We start from the raw sequence: 26,173 nt of genomic DNA on the forward strand, positions 1-26,173 counted from the left end.
TTTACAAATATTAAATTTTGTCAAAAAAATTAAGAACCCAAGTTCCATAAGCATAAGCTTTCTTCTCTGCACAGTGCAATGTTTTCTTGTGTCGGTAGGGGTAGTTACTATATTCACAGATTGTATCTTCGTTGGAAATCAACTTAGAGGCTTTTGGACATCCAAAATCGTCCAAATTTTCCACATCCTTACACAAATAATTGGATAGGATTTTACATTTCTCCAATCCTTTTGCAAAGTATTCGGTTGTAGGAGAACAATGTTGATGAATTATGTTTGGAAGATCTGAGTAATCAACTTTTCCATTATTCCAGTTTATTCCATGTAAATTCTTTGTGTTCCACTTTGCTTGAAATGTTGGCTTGTAGTCATTCGGTGGGAGGAATGTATATCCTAACACAATTCCGTCCTTGAAAATTCCCAGCTCCTTGACAACTGTTCCCTCCAAGCACTCAATATCAAACACAACGAGAGTCATCCTCTTTTTAGCTGAGATAATTGACAAATGATTAACAATCTAGTATTTTAAAAATATGAGGATGACAAACTTTGATGTAGAGACAAAAGAATAATCCAGTTATATGTCCTAGAAGACAGGAGCTGGGTAATTGCGGCAGCATGTAACAATAACCTGGACCTTCCTCTGTTGTTGTTTTCACAGCTCCAGCAGAATCATATAAAATTGCATGTAGACGAAAAATTTTTGATCTAGCTAAGAAAAAGTCCAAAAGAGAGTTTCCATATCCAATTCTTCCTCCGTGAGGAAACTTTTGATCAATTTCGTCCAAATCGACATTTCGGTCCCAAATTTTACACGCTGCGAGAAAACAGTTTTTACGTTTTTCGTTCGTAGGGAACATTGAAAGTATGCTTCCGTAACAATTGAAAATGTTTACCAGAGTAACAATATTCATTAACTCTGAGTTGTTTCGTCCAAAATAATGCAAGTCTTTTTGTAATTTTCTATATAGGAAAGAAGTGTTGGTAGATGATCTACTAGATTTTTATACTCCTCTTTTTTCAAATCAATCTTTGTAAGAAAACTCCACTGATATCCGTTCCAGCGATGTTGAGAAATGGAAATTTCTTGTTTGTCAGAACGATATGTTAGAGTTGTTCTGCGCAGCCCATTATGAATAACCCACTTGAATTCAGAAATTTGGGACTCTACGTCTAAATTATCCAAATTGGGAAAATTTTGCGCTTCAAGAACTGTATATGAATACCTTTTAAGCTCGTGATGTAACCTGACGTGAAAAACTTTTGATTTATCTCTGAGACTTAAGAAAATGTTTCTAGAGCATCCAATATCCCAACTCATTCTAAGAAGAAAAAAGTTTCAAATGAAAAATGTTTACTGAAAGTCAAATACATATAATCACCAAATATTCATCATTCAATATAAAAAACATCATAATATTGCGCAGCAGTAGTTATTGAAATGTACATTGTTCAATATTAGAGAAGTCTTTAAGATTTTCAATGAGTTCCTTGAATTCTTCCATTTTATAGCTGACGTAAGTCACTTGCTTGAACTCATTGCTCTCTTTGCGACAAAATAGTCGGATCTGGACATAAACTGAAGCTGGATTGTCCTGAACGTACTGTATAAAGGTAACGTAGAGTCTTCGATTTTTTCCAATGCTGATCTCTCTTGTTTTGTGACATTGTTGCAGCACGTCTTCCATTTTTGGGTTCTTCTCAAATTGAGCTGGATTTTCTCGAATTTCCCAGTCTCCATTCAGCAGATCGTTCTTCAGAAGACAAAATTTCTTGAATTCGTAATCTCCAATTCTCAGTTGTTGGTACTTTTCAAATGTTCCACATTTATCTTTTTTAAAGACTTGAAAAGTTGGTTCCGAGTAATTTTGTCCATTTCTAAATATTTGGGACACAGTAAATCTCCCAAATCTGTTTGGATGAGAACCAAAGTCAATATAAAATGGGACGGAATCAGTACCCAATTTAGGTTGTGAATCTGTAAACATTGATGGAGCGCTCGAGTAACAAGGAGATACTTTGGAGAGAGACATTTACGTAACTTGAGTAAGCTGCGAGAAGTTGATTAAATGATTTGCTTAAAAAATTAAGGGCCTCTACAACGCAGAATTTCCTTTTATGCTAATGACATCATTGTTTTCGCACAATTTCCTAAAAAGGAAGAGAAAAATGTGTCTATTTAGAATTCTTCCTTAAAAGGATTTCTAATCAGAAATTTTCAATAAAGAAAACTTTTGAATCATTATAGAAAAAGAGTCTTTGTGTTTAGCACGTCTGTGTTGCATTAGAGAGAAGTAGTGACGAAAATATTGTGAACAAGTAAAACATCGAAATTTATTAATCCGCTGTTTCTTGAATTGATTCATAGTTCAAATGAGATTTTAAATTGCACATAACAATTTCATTGGTTTCCTTATTTGGAATTTGAATTTCTTTATAATTTATAAGTTGATTTCCTTATTTGGAATTTGGTTTTATTTATAATAAATAAATTAGTTTCCTTATTTGGAATTTAAGTTCAAATAAGGAAATCAATTTCTTTAGAACTAAATAATATTACAGAATGGCAGCAGTTATGTGTCAGGTTTTACCACACTTTTACAAAAAATTCTGTGAAAAGGCGTTGTTTATATCTGTATCTGTCAAAGATTATAGACCATATATTCTTACAAGTGAATATGTTGTTGCTTCACACAACAGTTTCTGTCCACTGAAAACCTGTCGATATCACACTGTTCTCATTTCTTTCTCCATCGGAGACTTGCTTCAAAAACTGGAAGATCTCTCCTATTTATATCAGACAGTTGATTGTTTATATACATTATATAAACATCAATTTTTTGGCAATATTTTGGAAGAATCGGGACTTGTCTTTACTCAGTTAGACAGAGCAGTACAACACAATTATGAGAACAAATATGTTGAGAAGTTACCTAGTGTGTCTAAAAAAAGATTGAGTAGAAAGAAGTTCAAGAGACATCTACTGCGCGCTGAACAAAGAAATGTAAGCACACAAACAATGGGATCTTCTTTTCTGGACAGAATTCAATCTCTTAAAAACTCAAAATATGAGGGTGAATTGATAAAAATTGTTGACTGTTTGTTAGACGGCCATGGCTTAATTGATAATTCTCTGTTATATCTTGAAATTAGAAAGTAATAAATTTGTAATTGCATCACAATTATTTACATAGTATCAGTTTTATGTTTGGTTTAAAAATCAAGAAAATTCAATTTCTCTTTTCTTACAATCTTTTTCTTAAATGTTTAAATTGATACCTCTAATCTGTTAAATGTCAAGTTTTGTAACAAATTATTCTTTTAAAAGTCGAGTTTTCTCACATAAATTTTTGTTAACTGTTGGGTTTTGGAACAATTTATTTTAATAAAAGTCGAGTTTTCTCAACGAAATTTTTGTTAAATGTCGAGTTTTCATTCAATCTTTTTGTTTAAATATAAAAAACAGTTTCCAATTGGATACAATAAAGCGCAAATTTTTTCCTGATTTTCACCAGTTTACGGTATAATTTAACGCAAAAAAGTAAGAGATTTTTAATTTGTAAAATGACAAGTTTTCTTTTTCTATAACAACTTAAAAATCGAGTTTTCATACAGGTTTTTTTCTTAGAAATCAAATTTCTGCTCAGTTTTTTTTCTTAAATATCAAATTTTTGATCAAAAACTTTTGTTAAATGTCGAGTTTTGATAATGCTATTTCCGTTAAATATCAAGTTTTGTAACGAAGTTTCAAAAGTCAAAATTTTGTTTGATTATATCCTTGTGAACTGGTTTAGAAATGAAAGCTCACATGAGAAAAATTATATTATAAAGAATGTTTAACTACATCACCAGGAAAATGTATAAATCAACATACAACTTTTCCGTTAAGAACGATTACAAATGAAGCTGCAAAATTGTACCAACTCGAATCTATTCAAACAGAGTTCTCACAACATACTCTGGTAAGTTTTGAATCTCATTCCCAAAAGGTCTAGAACGTTCAAATATTACTGGAGGATCAGTTGGTTGAACGCTGATTGAAGTTGTTGAATTTTCATCAGTCAGCAAAATTGGATTGTGCGCCGTTCCATCCTCTATGGAAGGTGTTGTCATTGATGGAGTAGTCGACATATCAGTAGAACCATAGTACTGTGCCGGATCAAAGTTCTGCTGTTCATTTGCTGTCCAAGTGCTAGTATCAACACTTAGCTCGCTCCCATCAAAGCTTGACACAGTTTGAAGCAAATTCCCTGACTCCTCCACTGAACTCAAAACTTGATTTACATCCGGGCTAGAGAACCAAGAGTTGGGAATTTGCCCTTCTTCCCAAGGGAAAGTATATTGAATGTTGCCAGCGACGTAGGTAGGTGGAAATTCTGTCCCAGCAACGTGGGGATAGTGGTGCCCACTAATAACAGCAACCTCGTGTCCCATCGCTTGAGTTCCAAGCTGATTCTCCGTAATTGGAACCTGACCCTGATGATAGGTGTCGAACTGTTGTCGCTGGTGTTCAATAATATGCCACACAGTGATGGGTAAAGTCATTACAGTCTCATATAATCCGTTTGATAAGTCTTTAATACTTATCCGAGCAGTCTCCTCAGTGAAGGAAAATGAGTACAGAAGACTGTTGTTTTGCACAGTAAACTCCATTTTGTTCAGATGAGTTGATAGAAGTGGATTTTTTAGAAACAAAAGCATTTTGTAAATGAACGTATTGAAAACTGTCAAGTAGAGAGTAAGTTAGAAAACAACAAATTTCACTTTATAGTAGGATAAAAAGAATATCTAAGTTAGAAACAGATAAACGTTACAACTGAAGTAAGATCTGTAGATAAGAAGAATGTGAATGTAGGAACTCAATTGTATAAAGTTTTGAAGAATAGTTAGCAGGACGATGAGGAACAGAGGTGAAATTAATTTTGAGGAATAGAAAGAGAATGATGAAGTCTAACTTTGTCGCTCCTATTTATAGTGAATTCCGTCCAATAAGAACAAAGTAACCAAAGAAGGAAAAATTTTGTAGAAAAACTGACGTTAGTAACCGAAACAGGAAATGGAAATCATTTAATGTATCCAAATATGGAAGAAGTTGTTATAAAATGATGCTCGTATACGAAGCAGGAACATCAATGCGTGAATAGAAACCAAATATGGTTTTTGAATAATACATGTATCACATGATACGACTACTTGTTTACTAAATAAGGATAGCTCATTGGGAACGAAGTGACATAATTTACCAAAAATGTTAAGCTCTGATAAATTTGTTCAACTTCGTTAAATTTTAAATCAATCTCGGAAAGTATTCCATTTTTGGAACAGAACTTTTGTATATATATATTTGGGAGCCGAATTCCAAATCGAATTTTTACTCCTTCAGAATTGTAATCTGTATAGTAATGAAAAAACAACGCGCTTTGTACAGATGAAGTGATTGCTATGGGGTCAGGAATTGGAATACAGTTCGCTTGTGCTAGATTTCTGTACTGTTCTAAAATTTCGGGAACAGAATTCAAAATAAATAAAATTTCGTACTTGTTAATGTGTAGCTCTGACGATAAATCAAATGATTGTTTCGTTATATAATCATCATATTTGAATTTTTTAATGGAAAATGTTGCACATTCGAATCCTTTACTAAATCGGATTATTCTGTCATTCTGAACGCAAATGTCCAAGAAATTGTAGAAAAAAAAGGAATCAACATCAATCTCGTCAACTTGGTAAGCATCGGCAATTCCTTCTTTCCTCTTATATATTTTTTCCAACAACTGTAAATGATTTTTGATTAACATTTTTCGCAAATGAGCAAAATTTCACGCAATATTCTGTTTATGTAAAAGAAAATTAAAATTAAGAAACAATTACACAAAATAAAATCGTTAATCTTCAGAATAATTTCTTTAACACGGGATTTCGATTGGTTGAGAGGTTCCAAGACAATAACGTTAAGTTGTAAAGTAAATATTTGTTCGTGAAGTATGGATGAATATTTGTTTTCGACATCTTTAACATTGTTGTAAAAGCACATTCATGTGCTAATTTCAATTTTCAATAGGACTAGATTTGTTTGCAAGCACCGAATTCTGTCAATTGCGGATAGACACAAATTTGAATCACAGAGTTTGTTAAGATTGGAACAATTTGTTTGAATTTGTTGTGAGTCTGTTTTTGGATTATGGCTGGATGAAATATGAAAACTTATATAAAATGTAAAAGAAATGATTAAGAAGATATATAAGAATGATTTGCTATTTTGGAGTTTACTCCAAGGAATGAATTCACATATTTAAAAAGAGTGTTCTTAATTATTAAAGGTATTTGTAAATGGAAGAATCTGATTGGTTTATTCATTATGTTCTAGAATGTTCGGTTATGACAACAAGCTGCTTAAAATGGAAATCATAACTTTCCATATATGGAGTGATGCGTCATAGCTGCGTTCCCTAAATGTACAAAAATAATTTCTTTCATTCTCACTTTGTTATTGTCACAATTAGTTGCTCGTCACAATACCCGAATTTGTTTCATCTTGTACCAAAACAATGCCTTCTCTCGATAGAAATCTCCCAGTGAAATGCACAAAGTGCAACAAAATGGTGGTGAAGAAGAATATGGCAAGACACAAGCAGTCTTGTGATAGTGGGACTCTAATTTGTCCCAAATGTCCACATTTCAGTACAAAGAAGAAAGAAGACATGAATTACCACATTGCTAAGCATCACGCTCCTAAGGATACAAAGCTAAGCACTATGTGTACTGTATGCTTGGAGGAGTTTCCGAGTTTCTATTCTCTTCAACAACACAAGAGGAGAAAGCATGGAACTTCAACAAAAGTTGGAACAAAATCGAGTGAAAAGCTTAAAGAAGTTCTAGAATCAGAGGAGCTGGAAAAGGACAACGAGCAGCTACAACAAGAACTTAGTGCTTGCCAGCACTTTTTTGACGATACTGAGATGGAAAATGGAAGACATCAAGTGTTCAACTTCAAGCTGTCCAAGCTCGATCCTCATGAAATTAATAAAAAGTTGAAAGAAGTATTCGAAAAACTCAACTGTGCAGCCAAAGTCAACTTAGCTCTAGGATTTATATTAAAAAATGTGGATACGGACGAGTATCGATACTTCTACGCTAACGAGAACAACACTTTTTTCGAGAAATCTCATCTACTCTGTTCCAAAGGAGACTTAGTCTCTCTTCAGGACAGGATTGAAAAGATGGATTTAGTGGAGACGTGTGCTCAGGAGCGGGAGAATACAAAATGGCGATTTGCTCTGACTACAAATGTAACAATATTTTGCGCTCTCCTAAAATCCATTCCAATGGGATGTATCGATGCTGTTCTTCCTGAACAGTTACTCAGACGACCAGATGTGAATTGTCTCGTATCGAATGGCTATGGTGAGACTTACAAAGATTATCTTTGCTTATTCCGAGCTATAGCTGTTCACTTATATGGATCATCGGAGCTTGAGATCAATGCAAAAAATTTTTTTAGTGCATTCCTCCACGAATCTGGACAAGACGCAATCAATTTCAGAGGGGTATCGATCGATCATCTTGTATTTGTTGAAAATGCAATAAAGCGCAACATATTTATTTACGATATTGACATTGTAGATGGAGATTTTGTTGGTGAACTTGCGAGGAGAAGTATTGAAATGTTTGAGAAAAATATTAATTTATTACGTTACAACAACCACATATGCTATGTAGATGATATCAACACATTCTTTAAACGATTCCGTTGTCCCAGTTGCGATACGTACATTCAGAAAGCGGGAAATTTCAACCGCCATGTTAAAACGTGTAAAGATAGAGTACAGCATATTTACCCAAAGAGTGTGTATACATTGCGCGAGACCTTATTTGATAAGCTTGACGGATTTGGAATTTCCTACAACGAAGATCAAAAATTGTTCAAGAACTTGCTATTTTTGACTTTGAATCGATATGTGTACCCTCCGACCAATTAAAAGATACAAACACAACCACTTGGATTGGAAAGCATGAACCAATCTCTGTCTCTATTTCCTCCAATTTAATTGATGAACCTGTCTTCCTATGCGATAAAGATCCGAAAGCTCTCATTATATCTTTTGTTGAAGCTATTGAAGACTTAGCAAACAAAAGTAAAACTGAAATGCGGACAAAGTTTTCCTCTATTGAAGCAGTAATCAGAGCACGAGTTAACGCAATTGGCGAAAATTTAATTAAAAGAAAGGATCAAAACGCTTCAACATTTGAGTGTGAAGATGAACGTACCGAAGAAGATGATGAAGCTGATATGTCTACGCAATTTCTCCAAATGCAGAAAAACCAGCTTTTGGACTTACAGCAGCACTTTGAGCGTTATGTGAACACTTTACCTGTGTTCGGATTCAATAGTGGAAAATATGATTTAAATCTCATTAAGTCCTATCTCCTACCCTATCTTATTCATGAGCGCGACATTCAACCTACTGTTATTAAAAAAGCAAATCACTTTGTTTCTCTTAAGTTTGGTGATGTACAATTTCTCGATATCCTCAACTTTCTCGGTGGAGCTACATCACTTGATTCTTTCCTTAAAGCATACAAGACAAATGAGACCAAAGGATTCTTCCCCTATGAGTGGTTTGACTCTCCCGTAAAGCTCGATGCAACTTTTCTCCCTCCTTACGACCGTTTCTTTAGCAAACTGAGAAACTATAATCCACTGGAGAAGGAATTTACTGATTTCACTAAATTGCTTAACAGTGGATTTTCTCAACAAGAGTCATTAAAAAAGTTGAGGTTGAAAAATGTTCCTCCATCTGGAATTGACAATTACAATTACCTGAAAGGGGTCTGGGAGCAAGAAAAAATGGCTACATTCAGAGATTTTGTCAAGTGGTACAACAACAAGGATGTTGTTCCAACACTGGAGGCAATGCAAAAAATGATGGAGTTTTATCACAACAAGGGTATCGATATGTTAAAACTCGGATGTACACTTCCGAACTTGGCTAATATCTGTCTTCACAAGTCAACAAACCACAAGTTTTTTCCATTTGTTGAAGCTGACAAAGATTTACATGACAAAATACGTGAGGATATGACTGGTGGTCCATCTATTGTTTTTACTAGAAAAGCAGTAGTTGATCAGACCTTCATACGAAACTCTGAAAACCTTTGCAAGTCTATCGTAGGTATTGACGCTAGCCAACTCTATCCCTTTTCAATGTGTCAAGAAATGCCCACTGGACTTTACACTCGATGGGAATTTGATACAGATTCTCAAAAATTCAGGGCTCGAACAAACAGATCTCGAACATTTGAGAACATGGTTATGTCATATCTTCAATCACAACGTTCCGAATGTAAAATTGAGAGCTACTACACAACCGGAAAACAGAAGAAGATTGATTGTTTTAGCGTAGACGGATTTTGCACACATTGTAATACGGTGTTTGAAGCCATGGGTTGTTACTTTCATTTCTGTCCTTGTCAGGAAGCTAAAGCAAGTCTCTCGGAAGAGGAAACACAGAGAGGGATTAGAATAAGAGAACATGATGAATTGAGAAGAGATTACTTAAAAAGTAAAGGATATAAGATTGTTGAAATCTGGGAGTGTAAATGGTGGGAAAGTGTTAAAGAAGAAGAAAATGTCAGAAATCACGTGAGAAAGAACTTTCCTTTCAAATTACCTTTGAAGCAAGAGTCTTTACTAGCTAAAATAAGAGATGGGGAGATGTTTGGATACGTACAATGTGATTTGGAAGTTCCCACAGGTTTGAAGTACAAGTTTTCGAATTTCCCGCCTATTTTTAAAAATTTCAACGTTAGTCGAGCTGATATTGGGGATTATATGAGAGATTACGCTGTCGAAAACAACTTACTGAAGCAACCTCAGCGAATGCTAATTTCAAGTTTCAATCTGGAAAATGGAACAATTATTACTCCCCTACTAAATTTCTACATCAGCCTCGGTCTGAAATGTACAAGAATTTATAGATTTGTACAGTACACGCCGCGCAAATGTTTCAACACCTTTGTACAGTCAGTGGTAGACGCTAGAAGAGGTGGAGATGAAAATCCTGATTCCAGCGTTGTTGCTGAGACTATGAAATTATTGGGTAATAGCTCTTACGGTTATCAGATTATGGACAGAAGCAAACATACAGAAACCAAATATTTGAACGATGAGAAGACGCACAAAGCAATCAATGGGAAAATGTTTAAGCGGTTGAACAATGTCTCAAAAGAGCTTTACGAAGTTGAGCTAGCAAAATCAAAAATTGAACACCGCGAACCTATAATAGTTGGATTCTTCATACTTCAGTACGCTAAATTACGTATGTTGGAGCTCTACTATAACTTCTTTGACAGATTTTGCGACGTGGATAAATTCGAGGAGTTAGAGATGGATACAGATTCCCTCTATTTAGCCTTAGCTCATGAGAATTTGTATGATTGTATTCGACCTGCTAAAAAACAAGAATGGGAAGCATTGAGAAAGCAGGATTGTAACGACTCTTTCCAAGCAGATGCTTTTCAAAATTTCTTCCCTAGAACATGTTGTTCTAAGCATAAGAAGCATGATAAACGGGAACCAGGACTTTTCAAGGAAAAATTCAGATGTACGGAAATGATTTGTCTTTGTAGCAAAACTTATTGTTGCTACGATGCACAGTCTGACAAATACAAGTTCAGCAGTAAAGGTCTCAATAAAAGAACACTAGAAGAGAATGGAGATGGACCGATGGAGAAATATCGACGTGTGATGGATGAAATTATCAATCTTACTTCAACAAATAGAGGGTTCAGAACAATAAACCATTGTGTTGCTACGTATGAGCAGACAAAGAAGGGACTGTCCTATTTCTACCCTAAGCGCATTGTTCAGTCTGACGGTATTCATACAGCACCACTCAACATATAACTTAAATGCTTTTCTTATAGCACAATTCTTTAGTATTCTCTATTACATTTATACTGTGTCTGTAATTTTATACAATTTTAATTCATTTTTTTTCTATCATTGAATTTTTTCCAATTAATGAGCGCGCAAAAGACATTTGTTACACAATTGATTCAAACAATTAGGGGAACAATCTTTGCAATTGACCTAAAATTTGTAAACAAAAATTCAACATGTCACATAATTACCCCTCAGATAACTAGGGTAATTGAAAACCCACACCAATTAATTTCACAATTTAATAACATAAAATTTGTAAACAAAATTCAACCTGTCACATAATTACCCCTCACATAATTACAGCAATTAATTACCCACGCCAATTCTATTGTTCTCACGTAATCACTTAATAACTACACAAACATTGATATTTTCCCCTCAAAATTTCAGCCTATCAGGAGCGTCTCCGAACCTACCCCCCACATTTGCACCGACTATACTACTAGAAAATGTACATGCACAAATACATACACAAAACCTATACCCTATCTTAATACATGGCGGCACCTAATCAATACATGTCCGCGGCTATAACTAATCTCAATACATGTCGGCGGCTATTACTAATCTTAATACATGTCGGCGGCTATTACTAATCTCAATACATGTCGGCGGCTATTACTAATCTTAATACATGTCGGCGGCTATTACTAATCTTAATACATGTCGGCGGCTATTACTAATCTCAATACATGTCGGCGGCTATTACTAATCTTAATACATGTCGGAGGCTATTACTAATCTTAATACATGTCGGCGCATAATCTTAATACATGTCGCCGGCTATAACTAATCTTAATACATGGCGGCTATACCCTATCTTAATACATTAACGCCGCTATACCTAATCTTAATACATGCTCATTCATTCCCTATCTTAATACGTTAGGGAGGTCCCAAATCCCGAAAAATACGCTATACCCTATCTTAATACATGGGGGACCTCACCCCCCCGGGGAGTGTAGCTCACTATATTACTACTGATAACTTTATTTGTTTTTGTTAGTAGTCTGAGGTTTAAGTGATTTTTGTTCTTTGAGTGGATTCTGGAGCCTTCTGGTTTAAGATCTGTGTGCACATTTTTACAATTTTTGATACAAATTGGAGTAATAATTTTGGTCACATGTAAACAGGAAATAGAGCGTAAACCGATTTGGTTTTCGACATGACATTTTTCACTCTAATTTTAAAGTTCAATGAAACAGCGTTCTTTGAACTGAAAATTGTATTCTTGTTTGTGTTTTTTTATTTGTTCACTCGTTGCAATTTGATTTGATTTTCACTCTTTTTTATTTTTTTTATCCAAATGGTTTTTGTGACTCATTTATGCCTAAATTCTCAAAAGAAGTTCTTTCCAAATGGCTTTGTGACTAATTTAGATCTAGTTTTTTGCTGGAAATGAAATTGTTGAAATGTTTTGAAATGTTTTTGAAATGGTGTTCTGGGTTATCCCCGCAAAATTTTTTTCGCAGAACAACAAAGCATAGCAGGACGCTCTGTTATGCATGAATGTTGTCACCTGCTGCATGAAAAACTGTACACAGTCAGCTTGCGTTTTTTTTGCCCAATTGAATCATCATATATAAGCTCATCTATGTAATATATCTCATCAGCATCATATGTAATTGAACTTATTTTTGTTCGATTTGAGAAACAGAGAAATTTATATTTTTAAAAATTGGTACAACTAAGAGCAGCACGGTTCCCTTCTCCGCGGATGGTTACAGAATGAAAAAAGAAGGTATTAAAAATATTATGCATTAAAATGAAATTTTTTGTTGAATTGTTGTGCAACCAATTCCAAAAAAAAATTGAGTTTATTTGTGGTTACTTTTTAGATAGAGATACGTGATCTCATTAGCAGATAGGTTGCAATTAATTAACTTCTTTGAATCCGGTATCTTAGATAAAACAGACAACAAAAACCGAAATTTTTGTGTCAATTTTAGCCGTTAATGCCGTTAAAGAAGGAAAAACGTTTTGACTGTGGACTTTGTTACGAAATAAACTGCGTCTTCATTCACTCAATCCTAAAAAATTTAAAATCGGAGAAATTAAATAAATTATGCAGCTCTTAGACAAAATTTTTCCGGTGTTTTTATCGAAAAACAAATTAAAACACAATGTGACGGTTATTCGAGATCCACTTGATGCTATAAAGGACTGAAGTGTCCTATCAGATGTCTTAACCTCATTAAAGCTTCAAAACCAGGAAACGCTTTTTGTTCAATATTTTCTATTTGCAGCATTTCAGTTCAATTCCGTCCGACAATTTTGCCAGCATGCAATTCTAACTCAGAGTTTTCCGCATCCCATTGCTCTGAACTGCTTAGAATCAAAAATTCAAAAAAAATTTCAAAAAAATTTAGAAGAATTAAAATAAAATCAAAAAAATTCCCCTAAGTTTTCAAAAATATACTTAACCCCTTCCGCTGTAAATTTTGGTAGAATTCTTTTCTTGCATATTACGGAGGGTTGTAGAACTGATGTAAACAAGTTGAAAAATATATTTTATTTGAACTTTGCCTTTTCCATGTCATCTACATTATTGGGGACACTTGATTACTTTATTGCGTATAGTGGCTTTTGAAATACCCTCTTTAGGTGTTTTTATTGCTTTTCAACTAATTTCCACAAAAATTACTTGAAATATTTCGCCTCATGGTTAGAAAAATCAATTTTTTGCCTAATCAAGTTTTCGCCTTATATCCCACCCCATTAAATCTCAGAATGAGCAGTTTACAAAATAAAACGTGATCATTGAAGTAAGAATAAAACAGAGTTGATAGCAACGAGGTAACCAACAAGATATGAACTAATCACTTGAATGAAAAGTATGGTAAGCAAATAGACAGAATGAGATATCAACTCGGAAAAAGTAATAAAGATTTTTCAACTTTCAAAATTTTTTTTGTAATTTTCTTTGTTTTCATTTTTCTAAAATTTTGTCAAATTCAAACAAATTCAACTTGATTATTTGCTAAGCTTAACATAGAAAACGTTTTCCTGCCCAGAATTGATGGAGATGAGAAAATTTGACAAATAGTAATCATTTTTTAACTAAAAAGGAGGCTCGGAATGCGCGTTCGCACAATCAGTTCCGACCCCGCTCATCTACATTTTTCACTTAATTGTCTACCAAATCAGGAAGAGATAAAAAAAATTAACATATCAACATATCGTTCAACGAATTACTAAAAGAATAAAACAATCTACTCTAGAGGGCCTATGAGACTTGTGGCTACCATAATATAACTACAAGAAAAGACGGCAATCTAAATCAAATAGTTACAAATTTTAATTACGACCAAAACTCCTTGTCCATTTGTTTGAAAACCACCAATAACCAAATCAAAATGGCATCAGATAAAATTTGTACTAAAGAAGATTAACCTGTACATCAAAATTATGGGACTTTTCCTCAATGCGACTTGGTAAAAAGTCGAATAGAATTGAGCAAAAGGTCAAAGTTTTGAGAAAACGTTGCTTTTTTGAAAACGTTCTTTTTTTGCTTTTCAATATCAAACTGATTAGATACATTTGGCATGCAATAAAATCATTGAGAAAACATTTACACTTCAATAGAGAGCGATTGAGGCCTGTCATTATCCGGAATATGTCGACTACAAAAAGATAAGCAACCACAGGCAAAAGGGAAAAAATGCACGAAAAAATGTGCACGAAAAAACTTGCACGAAAACGATGTCCCAGCCAATTAAGTATTAAGCTTTCGCTAATAACATTAAAAAATGTTGACCGCTTTTCAAATGACCGGACAGGCAACTTTTTGTGTGAATTCTAACAGAAGAAATACCAACAGATTTTTTGTATTGGTAGTCCATTCAAGCAGTCCATTAATATTGTTTCAATCAATTTGAGGTTATAAAAATCCATTTTTTGTTAACAAGATCGACTGATAACTTTCCAGTGCTGAGCAGAATTGACTTTTTGTTGATCCTATAGAACTTAATATGAGTCTCTTCAAAAATTTTAATTCACTCATTTTTCTCTCATCATCATTGCTCACGGGCTCTTTTAAGAAGATTAACCGGTACTTTTTGGAACAGAATATGGGACTTTTCCTCAATGCGACTTGGCAACAAGTCGACTAGAAATGAGCAAACGCTGCAAAATTTATTAAAACATTGCTTTTTTTAAAAAAAAACTTTAAACTCGAACTGATTAGAAACATAACGCATCAAATAAAATCATTGAGAGAGTATTTTATACCTCTCAATACCTTTCATTATCCTGGATATGTCATAAGGCTACAAAATAACGACAAGTACAGGCAAAAGCGAAAAATTTGCATGAAAACTATGTCCCCCCAATCATTTAAATATTGAGCTGATCACCAAAAACAAAAAATATCTTCGTTTGCATTTTTTGCAGTTGACAACATTTGTAATTCAAATGAAGCCCATTATTTTGATAGTGTGAAAAGAAAACTAAAACCTACAAGAAAGGTACAAATTTGCAAAAATCACGAAAATTGGTTTTATGAAAACTGGTTGTTCCAAAGAGAAAGAGCATTTGAGGAAAATAAAACATTTATGAAGAGCAAATTGTATTTGAAAAGATAAATGATGTGAATTGTATATAGAGATGCTTAGCTACAATTCAATAGAATCAAAAATTGGCAGATCTCAAAAATCTATCTCTTTTTTTGTAATGGAAACAAATATTTTCAAAATTCATAGCCAACAAAAGCTTTCGACTAAAGAAGTAGACAGTTTGTCTTGAAACTACTTGGAAATCTAATTGCGACTTTTATTAATGAGACTAAATTATAGGATTATAAAATAACATTAAATACGAGCTGAACCGATAAGTTTCACAAACAACTTCACGAAACCACAGTTTTGAAGCCATTATTTTTTATGAGATAATAACCGCGAGAAAATAACATCTTCATTTGCGTCTCTTTTTGTCATCATATCATCTTTTTGTAAAACGACTATCACAGAATGACAACAAAAAGAACCACAGAAACTGAAAATTATCTTAATTTCACAAAATTCTTCTGAAACAAATTGTCTAAGCCCTGAAGACATCATTTAAAAAGTTTAAATAACAGAAAATTTTTTGTTTGATTCAACAAAACATTAAAAAGAGCTCTAAAAAATGAAGCTAATTAACGAAAATGATACAAAATTATAATATACGATAAAAACGCAAACCGGAACAAAAAGGGATAAGTTGAAGAATACTTTTACTCTTTTTTTTGAGAAATTTAATTAGAAAGTCACAAAAACAATTAGTTATTTACCGATATTAGTTATTTTGGATTCATTTATTTATCTATAGTTTGCCACTGAGACCTTTAATTACACAATATTTGGCATATGACAACAAAAACTAACAAATAAAGGGCAAAAAATAAAAAAACTCTACCAATTTCTGCAGGAGAACGGTGGCGCAGCGCTTCAAACCATATGTCATGAAAACAAAAAACATGTTCTGTTCCAAATATTGTAAAGTTTTTTTTCCGTTAGATTGTTAAATAATATGACAATTTACAAAAGAAAAAAAGCAACAGCAAATTGGGCAATTATACGCAAAAATCAGAGAATTTTGTAATAAATCTCGTTGTACCAAAATCAAGAAAACTTTCTGTTGAAACAATCGGCCAGAAAATAAGTTTTCATTCTATAAGGAGGAAAAGTTGACTTGTACTTACTGAGAAAGCAAAATGTTGACTGAAATAAAATAATCAAAGCTCATAAAATCACAGAAATTTCCTTAAAACAAATACATTCAATAACATAAGAGACATTAGGTAACAATCGAATGAATTAAAAAAGTTCACTTGCACCTCCTGAAGAAGAAATTTAGATCTTTGAGTGGTTGAAATTTTTAAAATCAGACTGCCAAAAGAATAACAATTGAAGGCAAAAGACAAGAATTCAATTAAATTTTAATAAAACTCTTTCTCAGAGCCATAAAAAAACCTTTGGTTCTCTGAAATTGAACTGTATCTACATTCGGCTTCAAATTTACGGAAATTGGAGCTGTCTTTAACGGAGCCTTGAAAAAAGAAATGTTGTCAGTGATTAAAATTTAAAAACCAATACAAAATATTTTGAAAAAAGGCAGCATCAAAATAAAAAACAAAAAGTCTTTGATTCTAAGAGTCCATGATATATCGAACCTCTCCATGATTTGTTTCGCGCGCCCAGCAAACCAATCAATTTTCAAAGTGTTAGCGAATTAGACCAATTGTTGAGTGAAATTCATCAAGAATTGAAAAAAAAGATGTGCATTTTGTACAATTATCGAGTTGAATCTGCAAAAAACGGCAAATTTTAATTCCAGAAGACTTTCATACGGTGCCTAACTGCAACTAGCGCTTTTTTGAGGTTAGAAAGTCTGTGTTATGGTTTCTAGGTCACTAAGTCTGGCAAACTTTAACAAAGTGGACCAAAAAAGCATTTTTTGTGCCATTTTTGATGAAAAAAGTATGAACTTTTAAAATTTTTCTAAAAATTTTAGCCAAAAAAAACTTCAATCAAACCATTCAGCAACGCTCTTCTATCTCTAACGGTGATAACAACACTCTGCCGTTAAAAATTTTAACTAATTTTGAATTACAATAGCGAAATTGCGCCAAATTTTAGCTAAAATTACTGAAAATGTGAACAAAAACAGTCGAATATTCACAAAACTTTAAAACTCGATAACTCCCTGTAAAACAAGAAAAAGGAAAAAATCGTTTTAATTCCGTATTCTACGCAGGACGGGATTTTTAATGATAACACTCTTAATTCTCTACGAGGAATATATCGGTCGGCCAAAATTGACTGAACAAAAAAAAACCCAGTTGAGTATATAGTTCCTCCCTCCCCACTAAAATGGGGGGTCGGAACAATTAAATTTATGAAGAAATGTGCAAGGATGAGAACACGTATATGACCAAACATAACACTAAGTCATGTGTAGAATACGTGTTAGCTGGTATCGAAGCCAACTTACTCATAGTAAGATGGCTTGGATTCCAGCTAATTTTTCGTCAGTGGTTTTGGTGTTTTGTTTAGGTGGGCAATTGTCGGATGCTTGCTCAATTTTACGAGCACGATTTCTCAAAACAGCATAAAGAGTGAAGCTATTTTTTCTGTGGATTTTTTTTTGCATGTGCAATTGTTCATGGCGATCTCCCATGTTTAATTTTCTCTCATTTTCCCATCTTTTTCAACTGAATCAGTCCAATACTTATAACGTCAGTGCATGCAGATATCAAGGTCCATGCGGTTAAACCAAAATAAATTACTATATATTGCTTTTTTAAAAAAAATTCTTGCGTTTTTGTTAAATTTTCCAATTTCCGGATAGTTTTTGAGTTTTCTTTTCTACGTTGGTTCAGCAGCTGATTTGTATGCAACAATCAATAATAAATAGAACACTTCCGCAGAGCATTTATTCCATAACCACAGTAAATGTAAAATCAACGGATTATTGCATTGGCTAATAGATGATTATCCAGTTTTTCTATATATATGATATTTTTGAGGCTGAACTATATCGAATTAATTCTTGTTGAAGATTCAGTTAAGGAACCCTTATTAGGGAACAGTTGCATTTTAACCAATTTAAGTTTAAGTTTTATCCGTTATTTGCTACAAAATGTCCACAAAATCCGACAGCCAGTTTGGATATGTTCGGAGTTCGCCACGTGAACGAACAACGAAAAGACAACAAGGTATATTTAACGTTTATTCTATTTATGAAAATTTGGCGATATTATTATATGGAAACATTTGCTATATCTCAAGATCAATTTTAAATTCCGTATTGACTCCGACTTCTGATCTTGCAAAATGTGCGATAATCACGCTAGATAAATCGTTTTAAAAGAAAATAACATTTGTATCAACGATATTTCAAGATAACCATCATCCTGCCTCAGTAAGTGCTGTATGACAAGTCAGGGACTCTAAAATTCTATGAGAACATTATTTCTGAAATTCCTTAAGTCTGAAATCACTACCGTTTCTACCTGGTTCACGATTAAATTATAGGAATTAAAGATCGTCAGAAAATCAGCTACTGTGAACCTCTTTTTAGTGATTCTGATGGAGGTTGAATGCCGCCGTCTTTAGGAATAAAACTTGCGCAAACCGAAAAGTTATACAGTAAAACAACTTTTGGACGTTTCTGTTGAACAAACACGACTCATTTTTATTTAAAAAATTCAGTATATTTAACCGTTTCTGAACTCTTTAATCACTTCAAAGCAATCGTATGAATCTGAATGAAGTGTGTTGACAAAAACTCCGTTCTTTTCCTTAACATTAAGTCGTCTACTTTTGTGGTGTTTCGAAATATATAACCATATAAAAATAATCATGGAGGCTCGATAATGTGCTTACACATAGTGTTCCAACTCCCTTCATCTGCATTTTTGAATTTATTACTGTCATATAAGGAAAAGATTAAAAATTTTCAAAAAGTTTGCATATTAATTGAAAAAAATTGGTTTATGAATTTGAAAAATCACTTTGATCTGAAAGCAGTATATATTAAATGCCATATTAGAGGGCCGATGAGAACTTCCATTAACGAAACTGCAAGACGAAACAAACGATAAACTGTATTGATTTCGACCAAAACTATTTTTTAAACGCCAAAAAATCTTTTCGTGACAAAACAACAAAAAAGAACCCCAAAAAGATAGATTTAGAAGAACCAGAAATAAAGATAATAAAGCTTGTACTATCAGAGCTATAAAACCATGAGATTAAAATATAACCGCAATAAAGACTAAATTTATATTCACTTGAAAGAAGATGCAACCTTTATATGCTGAGACTAAGGTACAAGATGCCAGAAACAAGTTAAAAGTTGGCAAAGGTCGAAAATTTTTGAATTGTTTTTTGAAAACAAATAATTTTAAATGTAACAAAAACCATAAGAATTCAACTAAAAACACTTTAATAACTTAAAACTCCCCTAGGAAGCCAATTGCGCTTGTCACTAAAGGGTAACTCATAAGTCGCTAAAATAACTCTAAAATAACAACGAATACAAGCATATCACAAACATTTTTAGGCAAACACAGTGTACCTTATTTGCACGTCTTGGGATATCTCATTGATCGGGATTTAAAATGAATTCATCTTGGCCAGTGAGTAACATAAATAACGAAAATAGGCGATACTGTTTACGCGAAAGCAGGGCAGCACCTCAATGCAATCCATTTTTTTGAATTGTAGAAGTCCTTGATTAGATCGAAGATAGCCTTGCTATTGATGTTTGTTCATTGAAAACATTTTATTATTCGAAATTTTAGTGAAATGGATAATTTGACAAAAAAAGTCAATTACTCAAAAACTAATGATGATTTTTGGATAGTTATTGAGTTGAATTAGCGAAAACCCTGCAAATTGTTATTTCCATAACACTTGAACATTTGAAGGTAAGACCATCATTAAAATTTCTAGCATACTTTTTTAAAATAAAAATTGACGAAAATTTGAGCAAAAATACGGGAAGTATGATCCAAAACAACGGAAATCAGACAAATGTGCAAAAAAATTTAAACCTCGATAATTCCTCGGAAAATATGAAGTTCAAATGAATCTTTGTTGTTATATATTTTTCAGCAATCTAAGTTTTTTGGAATTACAATTCACAGAAATCAAGGTACTATATTGTAATCAACAAAATTTTTTAAAAGTTAAGTAAACTTTTAATGGAGAATCATAATTTAACCCCATATACTTTTTGGTTCCACCCTATTCCCGTTGTCACATTTCGCAACATGTAAACGATGTACGTGTGTTCACAAATTGACTAGGTCAAATTGATTTTGCCATTTAGTAGTAAGTCCTGGCATCCATTTAACTGTTTGACAAGGAAACTCAGAAGATGGGTCGCCAAGTGCAGGCAGCAACAACAGCACATCAGGAGATCACCAATCTGAGAGTCGCGCAAGTGGGAAGTCATCGCCTCCCACAGATATGAATAATTTGAAAGGGCGGCTGTGGGCGGAGAGTGAGGATGCGAAGAAATTGCAGGACGAGCTGCAGAAGACGGCTGATGAGTTAGAGGCAGAGGCCAATGCAGAGGCGGAGAAAAACAGGAATTCAAAGTGGAGAAAGGTAGAATTTTCACATGTGAACAAAATTTTGGTCACATTAGCCTGTACGATCATATGAACTAATGCGCATTTTTTCCCGCAGTGTTACTGATTTTAGAGCCGCAGTTAGCTAAAAGTTTTGACAGTTTGAGTAGGAAATGAACTGAAAATTCAGAGCATTTCTTCCACAGCTTCAAGTTTTTAGCGCGCTATTATCTGAGGACATATTGTACTGAACTTTTCCAAAATTCAGCGTGTTTCAAATTTTACATGAAGAGGAATCTCATATTGTTTCTCAGGAAAGGAATCCAGAAATCACCTCAAATAAATGAAAATATGGTGGAAATATTGGGGAAAAGATATAATAGGAAAAATTATTTCTTGCAACAAATTTTCATTGCAAAACTTTTCCATGAGTGACAAAAGAAGCAGTTTTTTGAATTTGCTGATTTTCTGTGACATGATTATTTCCCGTTTAAATTAAGTTCCAGGACATCCCATTGAAATTAGGAATTGTTTAGATTCAGCACGTGATCTTCAAAGGGACTGCTCTGTTGGTAGCTGTGGCTGTAGTGGTCCTGTGTCTCATTTCGGCCATCTTGTCCATTAAGAAACTACTCGACACCAAAGACAAGCCAGCCTCGACCTACCAACAGAAGCTGCATTCTGGACCATATCAGACGCCTGGTAAGCCGAAAACTTTTAATGATTTTTCTATACTGTGTTAGAAACTATGACACTGTTGTACAAAAAGATGGTTATACAAAGCAGTGCCTGTTTTTTTTTTACTGATTTCCATTTAAACATTTATGAGGCTATGATGTTCTCTTTCATAATGTAATGAGTGATTACTTTGGAAGATACAAAAGTGGCCATTCTGAAAACTATGTATGTTTGGGGAGGCTGAAGCGACATAGATTAATTCCGATGTATCTGCTGAGTTTTTGGGGCTCCTTGGTGAAATAGGATTTCTCGGTGAAGTCGGGATGCTGGGCAGAAAAATTTATTATCATGGTTTTCTGTCGGTGGGTTTGAAAAATCAGATGGCGTTTGAGAAAACAGATGAAATCAGATGATTCATAGCACTTTGTTGTACTCAAATACTTCTGATTGAGCTAATCGAGTCGCGAATGCTTATCTCACAATTCAGTCAAGGCAATTGAGCCGCGAATGGCACTTATTGCAGCAGTTAGAATTTCCAATTATTGAATTGGTTAATCGCGGTGCGATTGGCGCGAATCTATTTGAGCGAGTGCAATTGAGAAGCGAGTTACTAAAGTTAAATTGAAACTGGTTTACAGAACTGCAAATCGGAGAATGAATAATTTAGATTACAAATTAGAATCAAAAAGGAAATGAAAGTTTGTTCACAACATAATCACAAGACAGGAAGAACGTATCGATTTGTTTATGAGCTGAACAGACAGTTTCCTGTCTAAAGGATGAACAGACAGGAAGTTACAAAGAACACTTGATGAACTAAATTTAAACTAGGCAACAGAAACACTTGTCCTTCAAATGGGTAATTAGAACTAACTACGTTTATGGATATATGATGATATTATCCATACCGTATGGCATTTCCCCTTGTTGGGAGAAAAATTAGTACATAAAATCAGAAAATTAATAAATATTCACCGGTTATGTAAGTAGTAAAATATTAAATAATAGATAAAATATAAAGTTCAGAGAGTTTATCGAGTTTTATTCAAAATCTGAGTGATCTTGGTTTTCGGCCTGCAAAACTGTCATTTCTTTTGGGAGATTTGGATTTGGATCCGTTGTCCATCTCTCATTAGGTTTTCGTGGCGAAACCTCCCCAATGAATTCGGTATTTGATTCGGGAATTTCTGTTGAAAATCCTTCTGTGTTCTGAATTTTTTGTACTATCGACGGCGTAGACTTTTTTGTCTTTTAAGGGTTCTTTTGCTTTTTCTTACTGATGAAGTATCCGAATCGGACGTATCGCTTATTGTTAGTTGTCGTTTTTCCGTTTTGCGTAGGATAATCGTTGGCATTTTAGGAGAAGCCAGTCGTGCCGCAGATGCTCCAGCTACGTTCGGATTATGTGGTGGGGGCGCAATTGGCACAGGTGGGTTGAATTGTCAAATCTGGGTTAGATCAGGTCTACTTGCGAAGGCGTCATCGTGTTTTGGATTGCGTTTTGGGATTCTAATTTTCAGTGGGCAGGCAACATTACTGGCCGTAGAGATGCAGGATCTGCCCGATGATACGACACTGATATCGTCCGCTGGTTTCTTGTTTCTCTTTATCTTTTTGTCCCCGAGATTTTTTTTAACTAGGTCCCTTCTATGTTTTATTATTTTCTGTTCGACCGCTTTTTCGTAGATTTTCTTCGGTCTACGCACAATGTATTGGCCGAGATTCGAATAGCGTTCCGCTTTTGAACCGAATTTTGGGATACCACAGTTTCGTACCCTTACTTCTTGTCTGTTGGGCTCTTTAATAACGCTCATGGTTGGGCTGACTTTACATACAGTGCTACCAGAAGCGAGCACTTCGTATAGCCCGGCGATATTTTTCTTTTGACGCTAGCTGTCATGGATTTTCCTCGCTAGTTTGACTTGAATGCTTCTTTGGCCTGCCCACCCCTTCTGATCAGATTAGTCGCTGTTCTCCGTCTTTCATTTTGTCCTCCTCTTTCTGTGCGCGGGCACTTGCGGCGCAGATGACATTTTCAATCTCCTTATCTGAGCATAAGGTCGTGTGTGCCCACTGTTCCTCCGTTAGATACGAGCGATCTGGTATTGTGTCTTCATCTAAATAGTGTTTAATTATTTTTTTTGTAATTTAAATTTTTGTTGTTAGGTTTAGTGGTGATATTAGAAATTGTTAAATTACATTTTCTACCGAAGTGTGACTCAAATGGTGTGATGTGTATTGTTTTTTGTTTCGAAATTCTCAGTCGTTGTATAATTGCATGTAGGGATTGTTATAATTTAAATTTTTTATTCAGTTGTGTTTTCATGCATGATAATTGGCGTTTAATTGTTTGAAAAAGGCGTTCAACTAGACCTATTGCTCTGAGATCATTTGCTGGTGCATATATAGGTGTAATGTTATTTTCTGTACAGAATGTTTTAATTGTTTTTCTTTTAAAACATCGAGCTTGATCTAATCTAATGGTTCTTGGAACCCCGTGGTTATATATGTATTTATTTAGGAATTTAATTTTAATTTGTACCAGAAGCGTTATTTATTGTTTCTGCTGTGGGATAATATCTATCTACACTTGTAATGAAATACTGTTCTTTGCCCTTTTCAATAAGTATTGGTACCAAAGTCTATTTGTATTTCGTCACTTGGTTCAACGCAATTTGGTAAAAAGGCCCATTTGCAGTGCGGAATTACTGATTTTTAGTTCTTACCGATTTCCGTGCAAGCTTTGCACTCGCTGGCTTTTGCCAGTATATCCCGATGTATATATGGCTGCCAAATATTCTGTGCTAGTGAAAGCATTGCGAAACTCCCAGGATAAGTTGAGTGTATATCCTCCAACACCACATCCTTTATCGCTTTTGGTATCGCTATTCTTTCGTCTAGACAGACACACCCGTGCTTCACACTGAGGTCCCGCCAAGACGAGAAGATGTAGGGGCTTATCTCTCGAGTCTGTGAGGGTAGTCTCGTATGACACAATCTCCCATTTCTTTGAGAATTGCATCCTTTTCGGTGAGAATGGCCAGTAGTTTTTTTTGTTAAATATCTTAATTGATGTTTCTGTGAAGCATATATCTTCTGTCGCGTCGATCAAACTGTCTGACGGGGTTTCGGTATTAGAGGACGTGTTTGTGGTGGGTGCTGATGGAGTTGTGTCAGAAAAGGTCACTCGTGCCTTCGTTGGCGTAGATTTTGATCTTGTTGCTTTTGTTTTTGGCATCTTGTTGAGTAGATTGACAGAGTTGTTTGCGTTGAGCGATTTGATAAAGTTATTCAAAGTGGAGTGAAACGTGAATCTAGTTTGGGCAAAAAGTGAGTGATTTTTGTTGCAGGTTGTGTTTATACTTAGGAATTTGTGATTTCACGCTTAATTTACAGTATTTGGGTGGATTATTTGACTTAATACCATTAATGGGCTTTATTGGGTTTATTTGTTCAGAGTGTTCACATTCTTTATTGTCTGACTTTTGCACTGCTTTTGCAGCAAATTTGTTAATGGATTGTGAATTATTTGTGGTGTGGTTATTTGGTGCAAATTGTGATCTTCAAACTTTAAGAGGCATTTGCAATGCGAATGGTATATTTAAATGTGGATTAACTACTGAATCTGAAAGTGTTAATTGCGGCACGAATGGTAGTTTCTTTCTAGAAATTAGTGATTGTGGGGCAACTGATTTAATACTAATTTGTGAGTTAGTATTTAATGAGGTATTCATTTGCGGTGAGAGGGACTGTTTTGAATGAGATGAAGGTGAATGTAACTTTAATATGCTAATGAATTTTTGTAGTTTGTTCCGTTTATTTTTAAAGAGATGTTTCATTGAATTACGATATTTAGATATTGTTGCTACTACAAAGTGTTCATCATTTGTAGAGACTTTTTTAGCTCTTGCGAATGGGTTTCTAGATATGTAGTCCACTAAACCCATTTCTGCTCCTGGCTTGTGTTCAATTTTGAAGTTTTATGGAAGTAGTCTGTCTATCCATCTAGAAAGTTGGCTATTGTAAGAATTTTTCGATCTGTGTTCTTTTAATATGGACAATAATGCTCGACACTCTGTTATAACAGTGAAATTTTTTTCCATATAGATAGTATTTAAAATAGTCAATCGACCAAACTAATCTCAATAGTTCTAATTCGTTAACACTGTAACGTTCTTCTGTTGAGTTTAGGAATCGTGAAGCAAATGCTATTGGTTTCCAACCTTCGGGTGTATTCTTTTCAAGTGCTGCTCCCAGTCCCGAACGCGAAGCTTCACATTTAACTCGAACGTCTAATTTTGGATTGCAATGAAATTTTTTTGTGCTGTTGGCAATTTTTTCTTTAATTAACTGAAAATGTTTAGTATGGTCTTCTGTTCAAATAAACTTTGTAGATTTTTTGAGAAGTGGTCTAAGTGGATGTTATAATTGTGCTAGGTGTTCTATGAATTTGCCAATATAGTGTACTGACCCGAGAAAGGATCGTAGGC

The 26,173-nt window shown here is 34.2% G+C and overlaps 1 protein-coding gene across 1 annotated transcript in view; it reads left to right on the forward strand.

The window, feature by feature from the left end:
* The first annotated feature begins 18,386 nt into the window (after nucleotides 1–18,386).
* Nucleotides 18,387–26,173, forward strand: part of LOC142336998 (uncharacterized) — a 30,669-nt gene continuing 22,882 nt past the window's right edge. Inside the window, exons 1-3 of the mRNA XM_075386008.1 lie at nucleotides 18,387–18,641; nucleotides 20,798–21,042; nucleotides 21,542–21,707. Coding sequence (XP_075242123.1) covers nucleotides 18,566–18,641; nucleotides 20,798–21,042; nucleotides 21,542–21,707 — 487 coding nt within the window. The 5' untranslated portion in view covers nucleotides 18,387–18,565. The remainder of the gene's footprint in view (nucleotides 18,642–20,797; nucleotides 21,043–21,541; nucleotides 21,708–26,173) is intronic.

This window comes from Convolutriloba macropyga, chromosome 3 (genome assembly GCF_964194025.1).
Source record: "Convolutriloba macropyga chromosome 3, txConMacr16.3, whole genome shotgun sequence".
Lineage (NCBI taxonomy): Eukaryota > Metazoa > Xenacoelomorpha > Acoela > Convolutidae > Convolutriloba > Convolutriloba macropyga.